Genomic DNA, 20335 nt, shown 5'->3' on the forward strand with positions numbered 1-20335 from the left:
CACACACACACGCACACACACGTACACACACACACACACACACACACACTCTTTTGTCAGTCAGGGCAGTGAGGTGTTCCCTGGGCTGGAGTCTAACCAGTCTGCACTTCACATAGTTGTGTGTCAGCCACACATATACACAGATACACACACACGCACACACACCAGTCTTCCTGATCTACGTATGATTTCTCTGAGGTATTCCATCTGTAATATGGTTGTTTTTAATCTGTTTATACGTCTAATACAATCCAGTGTCCTTTTGTGATGTTGTGGATGTCATACATGTACCTGTGATACATGAACATCTGTACTGGTTCAAATCCTGGGCTAGAATCACCGCTATACAAATGCTGTAAACACTGTACAGAAGGCAGTTCAGTGGTCCAGTCTGAGTCCTTTTATTGGTGTTAACACTAGGGCTGTGTCAATACATCGATTATTAGATTCATTGTGATGCGACACATGACGACACGATAACATCAACAACTAGAAGCACTCGGAGAGCGCAGACCTCCGCCAAGGCTGATCAGTGGCCCCCCCCCCCGTGGGCCCCCCCACCCCCAATCACCACCAAAATTTAATCATTTCTTCCTTATCCCATTTCCAACAAACCCTGAAAATTTCATCCAAATCTGTCCATAACTTTTTGAGTTATGTTGCACACTAACGGACAGACAAACAAACAGACAGACAAACAAACAAACAAACAAACCCTGGCAAAACATAACCTCCTTGGCGGAGGTAATTATTTTTCATAATTACTAAATGACAGGAACACAACCACAGAGCGGCAAGAAAATAAAAGTGGTGCATGTTGCCCAGACGCCTTAAAGAACAGACCAGAGGAACACAGTCAAACCAACTGTAACTGTTTGGATACAGTTCCAGAGCGTCACATTCACCCAACAGGTTTAAAAGCTAGTGTTTGGAAGCAGTTGTTGTGCTCTGATGCAGACGCTGGAGCGCAGATACAAACTTCTGAACCCAAAGTATTTTACCCAGAAAGCAGTTCCTGAACTGTACAATGAGACCTTTGGTTGTAGATAGCGGAATATTTTGTTTGTTGTTGGATTTCTGCTGCTCATGGAGGATTTAGTTTGGATATCATTTATTCTGACTGAATAAAATAGTGCTTGTGTTGGTTCAGACTGAATCAGCTGTTTTCTACAGAAGCGTGTGTGTGTGTGTGGGTGTGTGTGTGTGTGTGTGTGTGTGTGTGTGTGGGGTGTGTGTGTGTGTGTGTGTGTGTGTGTGTGGGGTGTGTGTGTGTGTGTGTGTGTGTGGAGGGTCTGAGAGTTTGAGTGGGTTCATGAGAAGCTTTGGAAGGGACACAAACCTAAAATTATAATTATAATTATAATAATTATTTATTTATTTATTATTAGACTAGTACAGAAATCTGTGAAAACTACTTTGGATTGAAATAAGTCTTATTTATTTCTAAAGACACTTTATTTGTTTTCCTAAAAAAAATGTGGATGTCTTTCCACCACAGGTTTTTTTGTTCTGTTAATAGGTATATATTTTTAAAAGTTTTGCTTTTGATCCAGTAAATGTTTTGCAGGTAACTGTAAATCTGTATTTGTGACAAAGAGCAGCTTTTGCTGTATCTGCCACTGCTGCCTTTGTCCTTTTGGTTCCCTGATGGAAAATCTGTCAGATCATTCAGTGGTTTGACACAAATAAAAGATAATGGAGGCATATTTGTTTGATTACTTAAGTTTATAGATACTGACAAATATGTCGTTTAAAAGTATAAAGATGCACTGAAAATCGTTATAATCGTAATAATCATTAATTGAATTGTAACAACCTGAATCGTAATCAAATCCAATCATCAGGTGCCTTCGATGACACCCCCCTAACATACACACAGAGGAGTCATCTTCTGTGAGACAAAAATGACACACGTGGAAAACACTGACTGAGGCCACCTTCATTAAATGGATTTATAATGGTCTGTTGTGTAGTCGAATTGGGAAAGTCACCTCTCCCCTTGTCTCCTGTGTGCTGACATCAGTCCAGAGTAAGAGCACAGGAGTTTGAGTGGAGCTGATGCCTCAGACCCCCACCCACCCCATCCCATCCTGTCCCTACTGCCCTCCAATCACATGATTCAACTCAGTCAAAACTCAGTACGAGACAAATGACCATGGTGTAACCAACTGAAACTAAACTGACTGATGCTGAAAATAACACTAATGCTGAAAAATGCTACATTTGAGGAGTCAAAGAAAAGCAGATGTACTGACCAGATCCACATAAAGATTAGGTATGAGTTCATACCTGTACACGTCTGTAAACCTGCTCAGTCAGTCCAACTCAAACACATTAGACTTATTTAAATGTTAACCCAACAGAAGGGCAGTGGGATGCTTCTGTTCATGGTTTGGGCTGAACCTCGTCTCTGTAGTTTTCATCCATTTACTTTAAGCATAAATCTATTGTTATAATAAATAAATAAAACTGTATGATGGATCTGCAGGAATATTTATCTGTACTTTATGATTAATGACACATCATTGATAGTTTTGTGAATACATTTTTCAACAGAATGTTACCATGTTTGGATTCCAGAATACTGTATCTGAACCTTTGGGTTCTCACCCCTAAAAAAAACGGACAAAAACAGACTATTAATAGGATTCAACAATTCAGCATTAAATAAGAAGTGAAACCTATCCTAATCTGGTACACACACCCACACACACACGCACACACACTCATGTCCATATGTTGAGACATAATGTCCTGCTTATGCAACATGTACTCAGACTCAGTCAAACTGTGAGTCCACGTTTGTCTCCTCCCACTTGTCTTCCTCTGACACACACACTGCTTTGGTCTCTACTGCCCTCTATCTGTCACCACATCACTTCTCACTGTTTTAAATGTGATTTTCACCCCCTTCTCAAACTAATTCCACCTACTGCATGATTTTGAAATAGGAGACAAACTGAGCAGCATGTCCAGGTGTAGATGGACACAGTGGTTCAGGGAAGTCCCCAGGACAGACCAGGGTTTAAGAGGGTCCTTTGGGTCTTCTCTTCTGTCCCACATTTACCACTCAGTGTCACTTACAGAGTATGCTGTATTTAAATATTTGTTCTGTTTTCCCTTGTTGTCCAACAAACTGAAGTCCTGAATAATCTTCAGATCCCCTCCAGTCACTGAGCAGTAGTTCTACTGTGGTCTGAGTGAATCAGCCAACAGTGTTCCTGTACTCACATCTCAGTTCAGAGCCAAGCTGACAAATTAAACACCTGATGGAAATGGAGGAGGGACTTCACAGTCCTACTAAAGGACACACAGACTAAAAAATTTTTGTATAAGTAAATATGTAGGGGGTGCTATGCAGCTAAAATTCTGACTTGCGGTTGGTTTAGGGGCGTGACCATAATAATATTTTTTGTTTGTCTCCTGATGATGACTCTGCGTACCGATTTTCGTGGCTCTACGACAAACTTTACACTGGACAAGGTCCCATTTGTGTAATGTATTTCCACTTTTCAAGGGGGCGCTGTCGTGGCATTTCTTTACGGACATCTACGAAACTTATATGTAAATTAAATGTTGTTGACTTCTGAATTTTGGGCAAAATTTGGTGAGTTTTCGTAAATGTTCAGGGGGTCAAGTTTGAGCTCAAAGGGTAGGAGAAAGAAAAATAAAGCAAAAAAAAATAATAATAATAATAATAATAATCTGAGCAAGAACAATATGGCTGTTTTTGTGGCAACCACACATTTGGCTTTATTTGAAAGCTCTCCAGGTCCCCCACGTCTCCGTGGGCTCCAGTGTCTCGTGTCGTGCACTTACACACACGTGACTGACCCTGACTGGGCGTGTCCTATTGACTCATATTCATTCCAAGCAGATGTAAATGTGTGGTTTGTGCACATGTCATGTACATGTTCTTAAAGGTCTCACTACCGTGAATATGAATATGTGTGAGAGTGGAGACAGTGGCGAAAGGCGACCGCATCACTGGCGATTTCGTCCCCATGCGCCCACTGCAGACTCAGTAGGCCCTGCGCCGGCTTTACTCGGCTTGGGCCTAAAAAAGTATTGCCAGAACAATCACTCGGTTGATGACGTAAAGGTTTGTCACTTCCATGTTTGTTGGATAGCTATAGAATTCCTTCCACACCACCACCGACTGTTTAGGCCCTGTAACACCCGCTCATACTCGGGCACAGGCTGCAGTATGTGCTTCTGAACGCAACATTTGCGGGAAAGGTGTGAACATTTCCCGATACGGTACGGCTCCAAATACCCAGAGTGAAAAAACCCCTTCACTGACCATGACTTCTGCTCTGAGGTTAACAATCTGTGTTTTCCCTTCAGCAGGATGATCAGTCCAAACAATGAGTGAGTTTTTTGGTTGTTGTGTGACCTCAGAGCTCCCAGTACACACACACACACACACACACACACACACACACACATGCACACACACACACACACACACACACACACACAAGGCCCGGTCTTTATCCAGACAATGAACTGTGCTTCCTGCTCAGTCAGTCAGTCTTATGACAGGGTATGACTATGGCTGACTGGACGGATGACGAGGGAGAAAGAGAGAGAAGGAGGGGGAGAGAGTGAGAGAAAGAAAGAGAGAGAGGGAGAGAGGCTGTGACTGTGTCATTTTTATGAGTGGTTTCCATGTCTGTTGTTAATTTGTTATGGCAACAAACTGCCTGTTCCTGAGGCCTTTTGACCTGTATGACACACACATGCAAATAGACACACACACACACACACGCACACACATGCAAATACAGACTCTGTTGTAGAGGTGTGGACAGTTTCCATCTCAGATACATGGTGATGCAGACATCATACCTGAATTGTGAAGCCAGTTCATCTTCACATTTGAAGGTTTCGTGTTCTGACATGGGTCCACAGTGTGGGTTGTTGAATTGTTGAGGATCGTTAACTAACTAATCAAAGCGAGTTTGTGTGGAAAGTGTAGATTCCCACCTCTACTTTGTATCAGTCTGTTGGTAATTATCACAAAAATGTCTCTACATTTTTTCCAGTTTGAAGGCAGAGTTAAAGTTATGTATTTTCATTCATAAAAGACTGTAACAAGACAAAATTCATAGATATGTGGTAACAACACAAATACTGTAAAAAAAAAAGATTAATACAAGAGGATTGAAATACCATAAAAGATGCAATAAAACACCAGCCCACCTGTAGTCGACTTAAGGCTTATTTTGTTGAATTTTTTTTATATTTTATGCAGTCTTTCTTATTCAGCACAACAAAAACACAGTAAAAGATTATTATTTGTGATTTTAGGCTTTTCTTTAGAGCTAGAACTGTGATTATAATATTAACTGTAATTAGTTATGCATGAATAAAATGATTCTTCCAAACACATACAGGCCAATAAAACACAGTCGTAGATGTTAATGCAGATCAGACTTCCTCTGTTGGTCCTTCCTAAATGTCTCTGACTTCAAAAGCCTGCACAGATGTTTGGTACCTGTTTCCTCTCAGTATGGGCTGGACTGCGTCAGTTTGAACACTTTCATGGTTGTAAACCCAACGTACTCCTTCTGTATACTTCACCTGTGCAGTGTTATCAGTGGGTGTGTTCTGCTGACGTTTGCAGTTTTATTGAATTCTTTATCTAATCAGTCGTCTGGACCTTGAAACCAAAACCCAGCTCTAAGTGTAGCATTCATTAGAAACTCAGGAACGGTGTGTGTGGGTGTGTGTGTGTGTGTGTGGGGGGGGGGGGGGGGGGCATTTAGTGGGGAGGGGGCAGTTAGTGTTAGTGTGGTACAAGGATAATGAGGACAAAGAGAGTGAAGGAAATATGTTAAAGTACATTACACTTAGACAGAGGTAGGTAAGAAAGCACAAGAGGTTCAGTTGAAGAGGTGAGTGGAAGAGGGGTTAGGGGCTAGGGGGTAGGGGTTAGGGTAGTGAGAAGAGGCGGCTGTGGCTCAGGAGGTAGAGTGGGTCGTCCAGTAACCAAAGGGTTGGCAGTTTGAATCCCGCTCTGTCCCAGTCATGTGCTGTCGTGTCCTTGGGCCAGACACCTCACCCTCCTCCTCCAGTGCTGCTACTCACACTGGTGTATGAATGTTTGGTGGTGGTGGGAGGGGCCGTCGGTACAGACTGTCAGCCATGCTTCTGTCAGTCTGCCCCAGGACAGATGTAGTTTACCACCACCAGAGAGAGAATGAATGAAAAATGGATCCAATGTACGCACTTTGAGTGTGTGTTCATAGAAACAGACAGACACACACACACACACACAGATGCAGGTGAGGTACAGGGACATCGATCCTATTTTAATTACTTACAGTAGTTATATTTTAACATTAAATCATTCAGTATATGAATTGCTTAAAACAGTGTGGATGAAATGGAACTTGGAAGGTAGAAATGGAATGAATAGAACTTTCTGGAACCAATTCACATTGTTTTAAGTATGTCAAGTTGTCTTTGAAAAGGACTCCACTTTTCCAGGGAGCTTCACAATAGTTGCATGTTGACGTATAAAAGTGTTGAATATTGTCCATGAACACCAAACCACGGGAACAGGTCAGTTTTATGACGCTGCTCCAAAATGAACCAAAGGCCAACCTACGATGAAAAGCACAGGTCAGTGTATTTCTGCAGCAGTGCACAAATAAGACCTACCAACTGGTTTAAAGCACCAGTAGTACAACTGTACTTTGACTGGTTAGTGGAGAGACTCTGAGCTGTAGTAGGTTTGTAGACACTGGGGTGAAATGGGATGTTTGTATCACATGAACAGGACGATCTATGGGGACTGACTGAAGCACTAGAGCGCTGCTGTCATTTTTAGTCTCAAATATTGTCACCTGCACTTTTTCTGCCACAACACCTCTTCTAAGAAGGTATGTGAACATTAATGTCATAGACAACAACAGGAACTGCACAGATATGTTTTCACTGATGACTGCTGTAGTTTTAATGGGGGCAGTTACAGGACAGAGAAAAAGGTGGTAGGATGTTAGTACACACACACACACATACACAAACCCATACACACATGCATACATATCTATACTGTACGTTTCTTGTTGTTTCCAGAGGTTTTCCATCTCCTATTGCCTTGTTTTCGCTGCCTTGGCCTCTCTTATTTCCTCCCTCTGGTGTGTCTCAGGAATGCTCTGAATGTCCTTATCTGTGCCCAGGCAAACACAGGGCTGAGCCAGCAGCAGAGGTCGAATTCCTCTGCAGATCCCAGGCAGACAGACCGCAACATACACCGACGTCTACACAGTCTGCAGCCAGAGCAGCCCCTACAGAAAACACACCCAGACCTGCTGTGCCATGGTCTACTGCAGGACTGGACTAGTTTGACAGAAAGTAGAAAAAAGTCCTGACACTATGTATGAAACTCATGTTTACTGTAGTTAACAAAAAATGGGGAAACTAAATGAAAACCATAATGTACAATGTAGGACAGACTACTAGAATGGTCCATGCTTTACTCCAATAAAATGAAAAACAAAGCAACACTGTTGAATAATTAGCTGTTTTTTTGCCTTGGCCTTCCTGACCCAAAGCTGTCCTGTCAGTCGGACCACTGTGTCATTGCAGCTCCTACTGTCAGCTCTGTCCACTGGTTTTATCAAAGAGTCAAATCAGTCACATTTGTACACGAGGCTGGTGGTAGGCATGGGCAGGGGTGGGCTAAGCCCACCTAAATGTCCATCTTGCCCACACAATCTAAAGTCAAGGGAAAATGTTTATCCAATAGAAAAACATAACAGACTACACTACTATTGGCTCTTATTTGTGATTGGATGGACAGCCTACAGCCCGCCCTATTCGGTCAGTGATTGGTTGTCATTACTGTTTTGCATTTCCTGAGCGCTTCATTCGATCGTACAGCACCTCACAGTCCGTTTCTGGGCTGCGGGGAGATAAATGTCCCTCCTTGGTCTCTTTTGCACCTGTTGGAGTTTCTGTTTAATACCATGATTCTCTCTATCGGAGTTTCACTGTATCTGTGGCTTGTTGATGTGCTCTTGGGCTGAGCATCGTCTCTGGGCTCCTGCAGAGCAACTGGCCCAGTTTGGCGGCCACTCATATCATGTTATGTACGCACACACTGACTAAAGCAGCGCCAATAAAACACACACACTGGGCAACACAACGCCAGTAAAACCAAAAAACATACACAGCACCAGTAAAACACACACGCACACACACACACACACACACACACACATACACGCACAGTCTCTCAACCGTCGCCCAAGGAAGGGACAAAAACTGAGTGAGGGGCAAATGATCTGTCACTTAATTATATGAATTATTATAATAATTTTGTCATGATGGTCTATATGTATACGGTTCTTCTGACATTTGAGCCTAAAGTTCAGGGTTTTAGATGAAAAAGAAAGATTTGTTGTTCTCTTTGTCATTTGTCACTTTTCAGATTGAATTTGAATCAGACTTTTTTGGTTTGTGAAATATGAAAAAATATAATTTGCTTCTTTATTTTTACTTTTGGCCCAGTTTCAGTTGTTTGTGCGGTTCTATCTGTGCCACTTTTCAGTCTGAGTTTGAACAAGAGTAGACTGCCTTCTTTTTATATAAATTCTGGCCACAGTGAGAATAATTTATTTTATGAGTATGTAGAATTCATTCTTTTATTTTCCAAGCTCATCCAATGAAGAGAAATATGCACAATGGACTTTTAAAATCATTTTTATTATTTTATATTAAAGAGTAAATGAACACAGATGAGCTGCCCGACAATTGAATTTCTCTTTGGGGATCAATAAAGGGATTCTTATACTTACATAAACCCCCAAACCACTTCTTTTCAGTGCCGCCAGGACTGCAGTCAAAACTGTGAGCCTTCAGGCCACTATTACTATCATCTGTACACACCAACCAAGTTGCCCATCTGCTGTTTCAACCAGCCCACCCTAATATAACAGGCTAGAACCGGCCCTGTTTGTACAACCTCTGCATCAGTGATAATGCTGTTTTCAACAAGCTAATGTCATTTTATCAGCGGTTAACAGACATAATGAAGGTCGGTTATATGTCATAACACTTGTAAACTTTTCTGTTTGTGGTTTCAGATTCATAGCCCTTTGTAGAGCCATACTGGGACATTCTGACAAGTCTTATTGTAGTAGATTGCTGGAATCAAGGATATGTGAACAAGTTCCTCTACTATGTGCCTGATCTGTACTATCTGTAAATACATACACACACACACACACATATATATATAGTTTTGGCATATTCTTCTTTGACAGTGTAGTTAATGAAATGTCTAAATTCAGAAAAAACGTCAGTTGGTAATAGATATCATTAATGGATATCATTAAGATTTGATTGATTCTTTTATGGATACTGCTGGTGCTTTTTTTTTTTTTTTAAACTTATTATTTATTGGACACATAGACATTCAACATACAGACATAAGACTTAAATTGTAAATACTCAAAAGACTGAAGTACCACATCAGATAGATTCATACCAACAAATTTACACACAGACAAAATGAAAACAGAATGATGCTGGTTCTTCAGTAATATTCTTCTCAGTTGTTTTTTCAGGCTAAGGTTAGAGTTCCAGTCCAAGCTGTAACCACTACTGTTTTCTAGGGATGCACCGATACCACTTTTTTCCAGACCGAGTACGAGTACTTACATTTGAGTACTTGCTGATACCGAGTACTGATACGAGTACTTAATAATCCCATTCCAGTTCTTAGTTCCTTTTGTAAATGTGCTTCATTGTCGTTGTCATTAGTCTGACTGGAACAAAGTGCTGCTACTGACATTTAATGTGTTGGAATGAGCGTTTCTCAATTAATCCACCAGGGGGCGCCGCTCTGAATTAACCATACTGGACAAATACCACGAAGAAGAGTAAAGTTTAATGAGAAGAAGAAGAAAGTCAGTAATAACAAACATGGAGGCGACAGAGGTAACACTAATGTGATACTAATATTGCAGCGTTTTCACTGATAAGGTTTAAGAGCTTAGCTTCAGCAGGAAGAGAAAAGAGAAATGAGTGATAAGTTTCGTTTTCACTTCTGCTGGCGGCGGTCCACACCGCTCTGTACTCCCGCTGGTATTCTCCATCAGGGTTTGCATCCACCAGCACCTGGAAAATGGATGGAATGTACACAGAGGACGGACAGAACGCTGCATCCATATATGTCTGTGTCGTTAACGTTACTGTCAGTCACTGTTACTTTGATCACCATCATTTATTTCGTTAAATCTCCACACTCTTCACACTCCACACACATTATTCCACTGCTGCGTACCTGCTGCACTGAACTGGGAATGTCACACGGCCGTAAGTGGTATCGGTGCAGTTATATCGGATTACTTTTATGAATACGAGTACACACACTGAGTATCGGAGCCGATGCCCGATACTGGTATCGGTATCGGAGCATCCCTACTGTTTTCTTAATTTCCTCATGGTGTAGTGTAGGTGTATGACACCAGAGCCTGGGCCTGTCAGCTGGAGGTAAAGTAGTACCTGTCGTCTGAGTACCAGGCAGGACCAGTACTGTTTAATGACAACTGTAGTCCCACACAGCCACAGTAACTGTAGCTCCTGTTGGTTCATGTGTTAAAGGGGCCTGTTGGGGTCAGGCCTTATCTTAAATGTAAGGACTTCTTCTTTAAGTGGATCTACAGGCTGTTCTAATACCTTCTCCTGGACTCAGGGCCTTATCCACAGCCCCCACCTATCTGCCTGTTCTCCCTCTAAACACACACTATCCCAGTATTTTGTGTGTCTTCTGCGTCCTGCCAGCCTGCAGCTGGAAGCACAGAACAATAGGCATTGATCTGTAAACACAATACAGGCACACAGGCCGACACATGGGATCAGAACGGACAGGCTGATCTGCACAGATTCACATATGTGTGGAAAATTAGAATGACAGGAGAAGGACAAAAGACAGAGGAGTTCAGCTGGAACGGCCATACACACTACAATACACACTATAATACACACACACATGCACACGACAATACACACTATAATACACACACACATGCACACACACACACACTACAATGCACACTATAATACACACACACATACACACTACAATACACACACACACACTACAATACACACACTCATACACACTACAATACACACTATAATACACACACACATACACACTACAATACACACACACATACACACTACAATACACACTATAATACACACACACATGCACACGACAATACACACTATAATACACACACACTACAATACACACACACACACTACAATACACACACTCATAGACACTACAATACACACTATAATACACACACACATACACACTACAATACACACACACATACACACTACAATACACACTATAATACACACACATACACACTATAATGCACACGACAATACACACTATAATACACACACATACACACTACAATACACACACTCATACACACTACAATACACACTGTAATACACACACACACACTACAATACACACACACACACACTACAATACACACTATAATACACACACACACATACACACTACAGTACACACTATAATACACACACACATGCACATGACAATACACACTACAATACACACACACACATGCACACTACAATACACACTACAATACACACACACACTACAATACACACACACATACACACTACAATACACACACATACACATGACAGTACACACACACACTACAGTACACACACATGCACACTACAATACACACTACAATACACACACACACTACAATACACACACACATACACACTACAGTACACACACATGCACACGACAATACACACTACAATACACACACACATACACACATATACACACACACACATACACACTACAATACACATACACATACACACACTACAATACATACACACTACAATATACACTACAATACACATTCACGACAATACACACACACATACACACTACAATAGACACACACATGACAATACACACACACGACAATACACACACACATACACACTACAGTACACACACACATACACACACATATACACACACGACACTACACACACACATACACACTACAATACACACACACATACACACATACACACACACTACAATACATACACGCTACAATATACACAACAATACACATACATGACAGTACACACACATACACACTACAATAGACACACACGACAATACACACACATACACACTACAATACACACACATGCACATGACAATACACACACATACACACTACAATACAATACATACAATACACACACATATGCACTACAATACACACACATACACACTACAATACACACACACATGCACACTACTATACACACACATACATACTACAATACACACACATGCACACTACAATACACACACATACACACTACAATACACACACACATATGCACTACAATACACACACATACACACTACAATACACACACATGCACACGACAATACACACACTACAATACACACTACAATACACACACATACACACTACAATACACACACATACACACTACAATACACACACACATGCACACTACAATACACACATACATACACATTACAATACACACATACATACACACTACAATACACACACACACACACATACACACAAACACCTACACACACACACACACACATATATACATACACACACAAACACACACATACATACATATACACACACACACATATACACACAAACACATACACACAAACATATAAAAGTATTACAGGTTTAGTTGACTGGAGGACACACTGTATTTACTCCAGTGATTGTTTCAGAGGGTTAAAGTGATTAAAGCTGTTGCTGTGTTTCCTCCCGCTCTCATGTGGTCATTTGGTCATTTGGTCATGTGGTCATGAGGTCATGCACTTGCATCATGTCCACATCTGTCGAAGGAAACACAGAGTGTATAATGACTCCAGGAGTATTTGGTCACATCCCGTTTCCTCCACTACATCTGCAGTAAACAATGGTAGTACAGAACCCAGGAGCTGCTACTGTGTCCAAGGCCCAGAGACTGTCCACACACAGACTGTCCACACACAGACTGTCCACACACAGACTGTCCACACACACAGACTGTCCACACACACAGACTGTCCACACACACAGACTGTCCACACACAGACTGTCCACACACACAGACTGTCCACACACAGACTGTCCACACACAGACTGTCCACACACACAGACTGTCCACACACACAGACTGTCCACACACAGACTGTCCACACACACAGACTGTCCACACACAGACTGTCCACACACAGACTGTCCACACACACAGACTGTCCACACACAGACTGTCCACACACAGACTGTCCACACACAGACTGTCCACACACACAGACTGTCCACACACAGACTGTCCACACACAGACTGTCCACATACACAGACAGTCCACACACACACACACACACACACAGACCGTCCACACACACACAGACAGTCCACACACACACAGACAGTCCACACACAGACCGTCCACACACACACAGACAGTCCACACACACACACACAGACCGTCCACACACACAGAGACAGTCCACACACACACAGACAGTCCACACACACACACACAGACCGTCCACACACACAGAGACAGTCCACACACACAGACATTCCACACACAGACAGTCCACACACACACAGACTGTCCACACACACACAGACAGTCCACACACAGACAGACAGACCGTCCACACACACACAGACAGTCCACACACACACAGACAGTCCACACACAGACAGACAGTCCACACACACACAGACAGTCCACACACAGACAGACAGTCCACACACACACAGACAGTCCACACACAGACAGTCCACACACAGACAGACTGTCCACACACACACAGACAGTCCACACACAGACAGTCCACACACAGACAGACTGTCCACACACACACAGACAGTCCACACACAGACAGACAGTCCACACACAGACAGACAGTCCACACACACAGACAGTCCACACACACAGACTGTCCACACACAGACAGACAGTCCACACACACAGACTGTCCACACACACACAGACAGTCCACACACACACAGACAGTCCACACACACACAGACAGTCCACACACAGACAGACAGTCCACACACAGACAGACAGTCCACACACACAGACAGTCCACACACACAGACTGTCCACACACAGACAGACAGTCCACACACACAGACTGTCCACACACACACAGACTGTCCACACACACACAGACAGTCCACACACAGACAGACAGTCCACACACAGACTGTCCACACTCACAGACAGTCCACACACAGACCGTCCACACACACACAGACAGTCCACTCACACACACAGACCGTCCACACACAGACTGTCCACACACACACAGACTGTCCACACACAGACTGTCCACACACACAGACTGTCCACACACAGACTGTCCACACACACAGACTGTCCACACACACAGACTGTCCACACACAGACTGTCCACACACAGACTGTCCACACACACAGACTGTCCACACACAGACTGTCCACACACAGACTGTCCACACACACAGACTGTCCACACACAGACTGTCCACACACACAGACTGTCCACACACTGACTGTCCACACACACAGACTGTCCACACACACAGACAGTCCACACACAGACCGTCCACACACACACAGACAGTCCACACACACACAGACAGTCCACACACACACACACACAGACCGTCCACACACACACAGACAGTCCACACACACACAGACAGTCCACACACAGACCGTCCACACACACACAGACAGTCCACACACACACACACAGACCGTCCACACACACACAGACAGTCCACACACAGACAGACAGTCCACACACAGACAGTCCACACACAGACAGACAGTCCACACACAGACAGACAGTCCACACACACACAGACAGTCCACACACAGACCGTCCACACACACACAGACAGTCCACACACACACACACAGACCGTCCACACACACACAGACAGTCCACACACAGACAGACAGTCCACACACAGACAGTCCACACACAGACAGACAGTCCACACACAGACAGACAGTCCACACACACACAGACTGTCCACACTCACAGACAGTCCACACACACACACACAGACCGTCCACACACACACAGACAGTCCACACACAGACAGACAGTCCACACACAGACAGTCCACACACAGACAGTCCACACACAGACCGTCCACACACACACAGACCGTCCACACACACACAGACTGTCCACACACAGACAGTCCACACACACAGACTGTCCACACACACAGACTGTCCACACACACAGACTGTCCACACACAGACAGTCCACACACACACAGACAGTCCACACACACAGACAGTCCACACACAGACAGACTGTCCACACACACGCAGACTGTCCACACACAGACTGTCCACACACAGACTGTCCACACACACAGACTGTCCACACACACAGACTGTCCACACACAGACAGTCCACACACACACAGACAGTCCACACACAGACAGTCCACACACAGACAGACTGTCCACACACACAGACAGACTGTCCACACACAGACTGTCCACACACACAGACTGTCCACACACAGACTGTCCACACACACAGACAGTCCACACACACAGACTGTCCACACACACACAGACAGTCCACACACACACACACACACACAGACAGTCCACACACACACAGACAGTCCACACACACACACAGACATTCCACACACACAGACAGTCCACACACACACACACACACAGACAGTCCACACACACACAGACAGTCCACACACAGTCAGTTTCCCCTCTATCCACTGCTACAGTCTTCTGTCTTCACCTTCAGTCCAGCTACAGGCATCATCAAAACAAGTCTTCAGTGGACATGTCCTGGTCTTCTCAGTGTTTGTATGTCTTTTATAAACAGGTGTGTGTGTCTCAGATGCATAATTGTGTCTGTAAAATCCTTTTGGTCCACGTTCACTGCTGCATGACTCAGTTCCTGCAGTAAAACAGTCAGATCCATCATCTCCAAATGGATCCTTTATCCTGATCATGTCTGTAAAACTAAGTCTGAACTCTGTTGGATTCATCGGGACATGACTGACTCAACTGGAAAGGAGTTCCATTAAAGCCGCTAATCCTTCTGATCAGAAGAATAACAAACATGAGTAACTCAGGGTGCGCAGACATATGCCCACAAGACATATGCCCACAACCTTAATGAAAAAAGAGACAAATGCCCACAACTTAATTTCATAATATTTTATTAGCAACAAAAGTAACAAAATTATATACATTGTTAGTAAGGAAATGTAAAAAACAGTACCTGTGATTCATATAGTCCCCCCCTTGGAATAATGCCATACTACAAATTGTGGGCATTTGTCTCTTTTTTTCATTAAGGTTGTGGGCATTTGTCTCTTTTTTTCATTAAGGTTGTGGGCATTTGTCTTGTGGGCATTTCTCTTGGAATCGTAAATCAGGCATGTTTAGGTGATCAGTTGGATGGTCCATTCACTTCTACATGGAATGGATCAGTGTTCAACCTTCTTAGTTGTCCTTCAAACTGAACATCTGTCCCTCCTCGTAGATTCTACAGCTGATATATTTGGTGGATAAATATAGTGTGTTGAACAGATTTACACCCATAGAATCTCCAAGGTGGACAAGAATGTTCTTTTAGGTTTGAAAAGTCCAACCTAATGATTGGACTGGATTTTCCACCATGATATTCAAATGAGTTCAGGTCAAAGGTCATGTTTGGTCATTCTGTGGAGCTGGATACGGATTAAAGGCACTATTTCACGATTATATGTATGAATGATATAGAAGTGGATCCAACCACATCAGAGCTTTGATGGGATTTGGAGGAAATATTGGTGGTTGAAGGTCATGTCAAATGGAGCTGAGTTCAACATCTGGAGGTTGAGAGAGTTGGACAAGATCAATATATGGAATCAGAAGATGGATCCAACTAGGAACCAAACAGTCAGCTGTGTTTGAGGAAGTCTAGGACAGTGGGACAGGTAGGGACAGGAAGGGTACATGTACATGTTTTCTGTGATTAATGAGATTGTATTCATGGTGGCATGTTTCCACAGTATGTATACAGTATTATATTATATTATAGTATGTGTTACTATATAATATTTTGTGTTATTTATAACACTTAAAAACATGTGGGCAGGCACAGACATGTAAAGGTTCACATTTTTCAGAATACTGTACGTTGATGCTTTCTGATTGGCCCCAAATTCAATCCCATGGACCAGATTCATCATATCTTTTTATCTTCTGCAGTAAGGAGACAGTGGATTGTATTAGATAATGGAATGTTTTAGCTGACTACAGTTTAAAGGACAAGCACCAGTGATGATCTGCTCTGGACATGATATAAGGTACAAGAAAAATGTGGTCAAAGCAGCTTTGTTTTCGAAGCACCTCCACAGGTCCTCCACCGTCTTCATATGGTCCAAACCCATGCATCTGCATTTTAGATTTGAACTCATGGAAGAGCTGAGACTGATGGACTTCTATGTCAGCCGTGGACACGCCCCTTTGAACAAATGAATATGAACACTGACTGATGATGATAATGATGATGATGTCAGACTTGGCAGAATCCCAGAGGAACCAGTTGTAAATGATGGATCTGCGTAGATGAGGAACACATTCTGTTGTGGATCTTCTGAAGGCTTGGGTCCTTCAGGGTTTTTCATGGAGGAACAAACTGCCCAGTGTCGAATGGAAACATCTGGTCTCTTCCAAACTGTTAGTTGGAATCAGGCTCTAAATGTGTTTGTCAGCAGATGTTAGGTCAGATGCTCCAGCGCCTTATCTGTTGTCTCTTCTGCTTTTTCACATTACTGTTGGACAGAAAATGCTGACAAACAGAAAACAGTAGCAGTTATTATGGACATGGGAGTTCAGTTTTCAAGGCCAGCAGACAACAATATCCTGAAAAGGGTTGTATCTAAGGCTCCGTTCACAGCAGGTCTAATGCACAATTTGGATATTTGGGTGAAATTTGATTTGTTTGTGTTCATATTCCACATTAAATGCAACTTTTTTCAGTTTTGAGTCTGAACTGAATGTGACCCTGAAGTGACCCACATGCACTAAAGACGTCCTGATGGAATACGCGACCACGCAGACACACACTGTGTTTACAGAAGGAAATGTGGTTTTCCTCCACTCCTCTTCCTGGTACGAACAAAGTGAAGTCACATTGGAAATAATCAGATCTGTATCAGATTTAGGACCACATATGAAAGTGGTCTGGGTCAGATTTAGGACCATACATGAAAGTGGTCTGGGTCAGATTAGTGCTGTTCAGACCGTCTGTAACAGATCAGATCCAGGTCACATATGGACACATTTGGGCTCCATTCGTCTAAACCCACCCTTACAGGTGTGTGTCTGTGAACAGACTGTCCCTTTGGATGATGGCTGTGACTTCAGTGACACAGAATGTCATTTTGGATTCCCCTGGTTCTTCCACTGCTTCCTATTTATATATGGTGGTTTAAATTGGAACCTGGGTTTGACGATGTTATCTAGAACCCTGATCCCCTTGGTGTCACATGCAGGCCTGTTTTGGTAGGTGTGGGGGTCTAACCTGTTGGTCACCTGGGTGCTCAGTCCAGGTAAAACTCTTGTGTTGTTGCAGGTGCTGAATGCGCAGAAGGCTGGGTTCAAGGCTGCAGTCGTTCACAATGTGGACTCCAACGACTTAATCAGCATGGGTTCCAATGACTGTAAGTACCTCCACCCTGTGTGTGTGTGTGTGTGTGTGTGTGTGTGTCTGCTGTCCGTCTGTCCACCAACACACACTGACTTCAGCCACAGGTGTCTGTTCACATCTGCCTTTGTCCGTCAGACCGACCAAACACAAACAGAGCAGTTCCATACAACCCCAGTTCCAACCACATCCTCTGTCCAACTGCATGTGAAGGACTGCCTCCAAAAATGGACCATTTCTCTTTACCATCAGCACCAGTTTGTGTTGCTGCAACTATTGCATTATTATTAGTGGTTTGTACATTTATTCGTTATTATTCATATGATCATACATATATTGTTATTTTAGACCATATACGGCTCTATCCCTTTCAGAGTTAAGGACTGATAACATGTTCTGAATCCTGCTCCTCTTTAGATCACTGAACACACCATCCATGGTTCACTAAAAGAATTTCAGTTCATCTGATCCCAGAACAGTGTATGAGGCAGCAAGTCGTCCACCTTTGATTTACACGGTTAGTTTTACAAAAGCACGGCCAATAAAATGGTGCAGGTCTTACTCAAAGCCGTGTTAATTATCTATATATTCTCTTATCTTGTCTTGGTCTAATTCTGGCTAAATCCATCTGTTTTTAGTTCAAATGCAGTGAATCCTCCATTAACTCTAGAGGGTCTGTGGACCAAGGTTATTATTGTTAACGAAAACTAACAAAATGACGAAAACTAGAATTGAAAAAACATTTTTGTTAACTGAAATAAATAAAAACTATAATTAAAAGAAAAAACGATAACTAAATGAAACTGTATTGTGTGCTTACAAAACTAACTAAAACGTATAAAAATTATGGATAAAATTCCCTTCATTTCGTTTTTGTCGATGTTGGATTGATATGGAATTGATTTATTTTGCTCTAGCAATTTTAGCTAGCAGCACCATATGACACTTCACAGTCCGTCACTTCTCATCATGTGTGGTTTAGAGTCCTCTTCTCGTCCCCACTCAACCTGGAAACACGGAGACTAATGTTGGGAGAAAGCAGAATCCTGTCTGGGATTTATGGGAATATGACGGCGAGGAAGATAAAAGATTTGACAAAACTAAAATTAATACTAAAATTAAACTAAAACTAAGCATTTAGAAAAAAATGAAAACTAATAAAAACTAGCAAAGGTGCTCTAAAAACAAATTAAAATTAACTGAATTAGAGAAAAAAAAGTCAAAACTAAATAAAACTAAACTGTAATGAAAAATCCAAAGCTATTATAACCTTGCTGTGGACGCGTCGGTGCGTCCTGATGACATGTGTGATGTCAGATGACGTGTCAGCAGACAGAGCCTCGCTGAAACACCATTTGAATGTGTGTATTTAGTGCAGATGTCAAACTAATGCTGTTCAGTCTACAGCGTTAAAGCACAGTTCAAACTATCCAAACTGAATGTTTGGGCCATAGTGTCATTGTGTTTAGTGTGTGTTCGCTGCAGGTACAGACAGAAAAACAGGCTTCAAAGGGAATTTAACTGCAAAC

General features: G+C 42.7%; 1 protein-coding gene across 1 annotated transcript in view; it reads left to right on the forward strand.

Annotated features, from left to right (window-relative positions):
• The window catches only part of LOC115418545 (E3 ubiquitin-protein ligase RNF13-like), a 61642-nt gene that overhangs the window by 18209 nt on the left and 23098 nt on the right, over positions 1–20335 (forward strand). The window contains exon 5 of the mRNA XM_030133052.1: positions 18735–18822. Within this exon, the coding sequence (XP_029988912.1) occupies positions 18735–18822 (88 nt within the window). The remainder of the gene's footprint in view (positions 1–18734; positions 18823–20335) is intronic.

Source organism: Sphaeramia orbicularis, chromosome 4, assembly GCF_902148855.1.
Source record: "Sphaeramia orbicularis chromosome 4, fSphaOr1.1, whole genome shotgun sequence".
Classification (NCBI taxonomy): Eukaryota; Metazoa; Chordata; class Actinopteri; order Kurtiformes; family Apogonidae; genus Sphaeramia; species Sphaeramia orbicularis.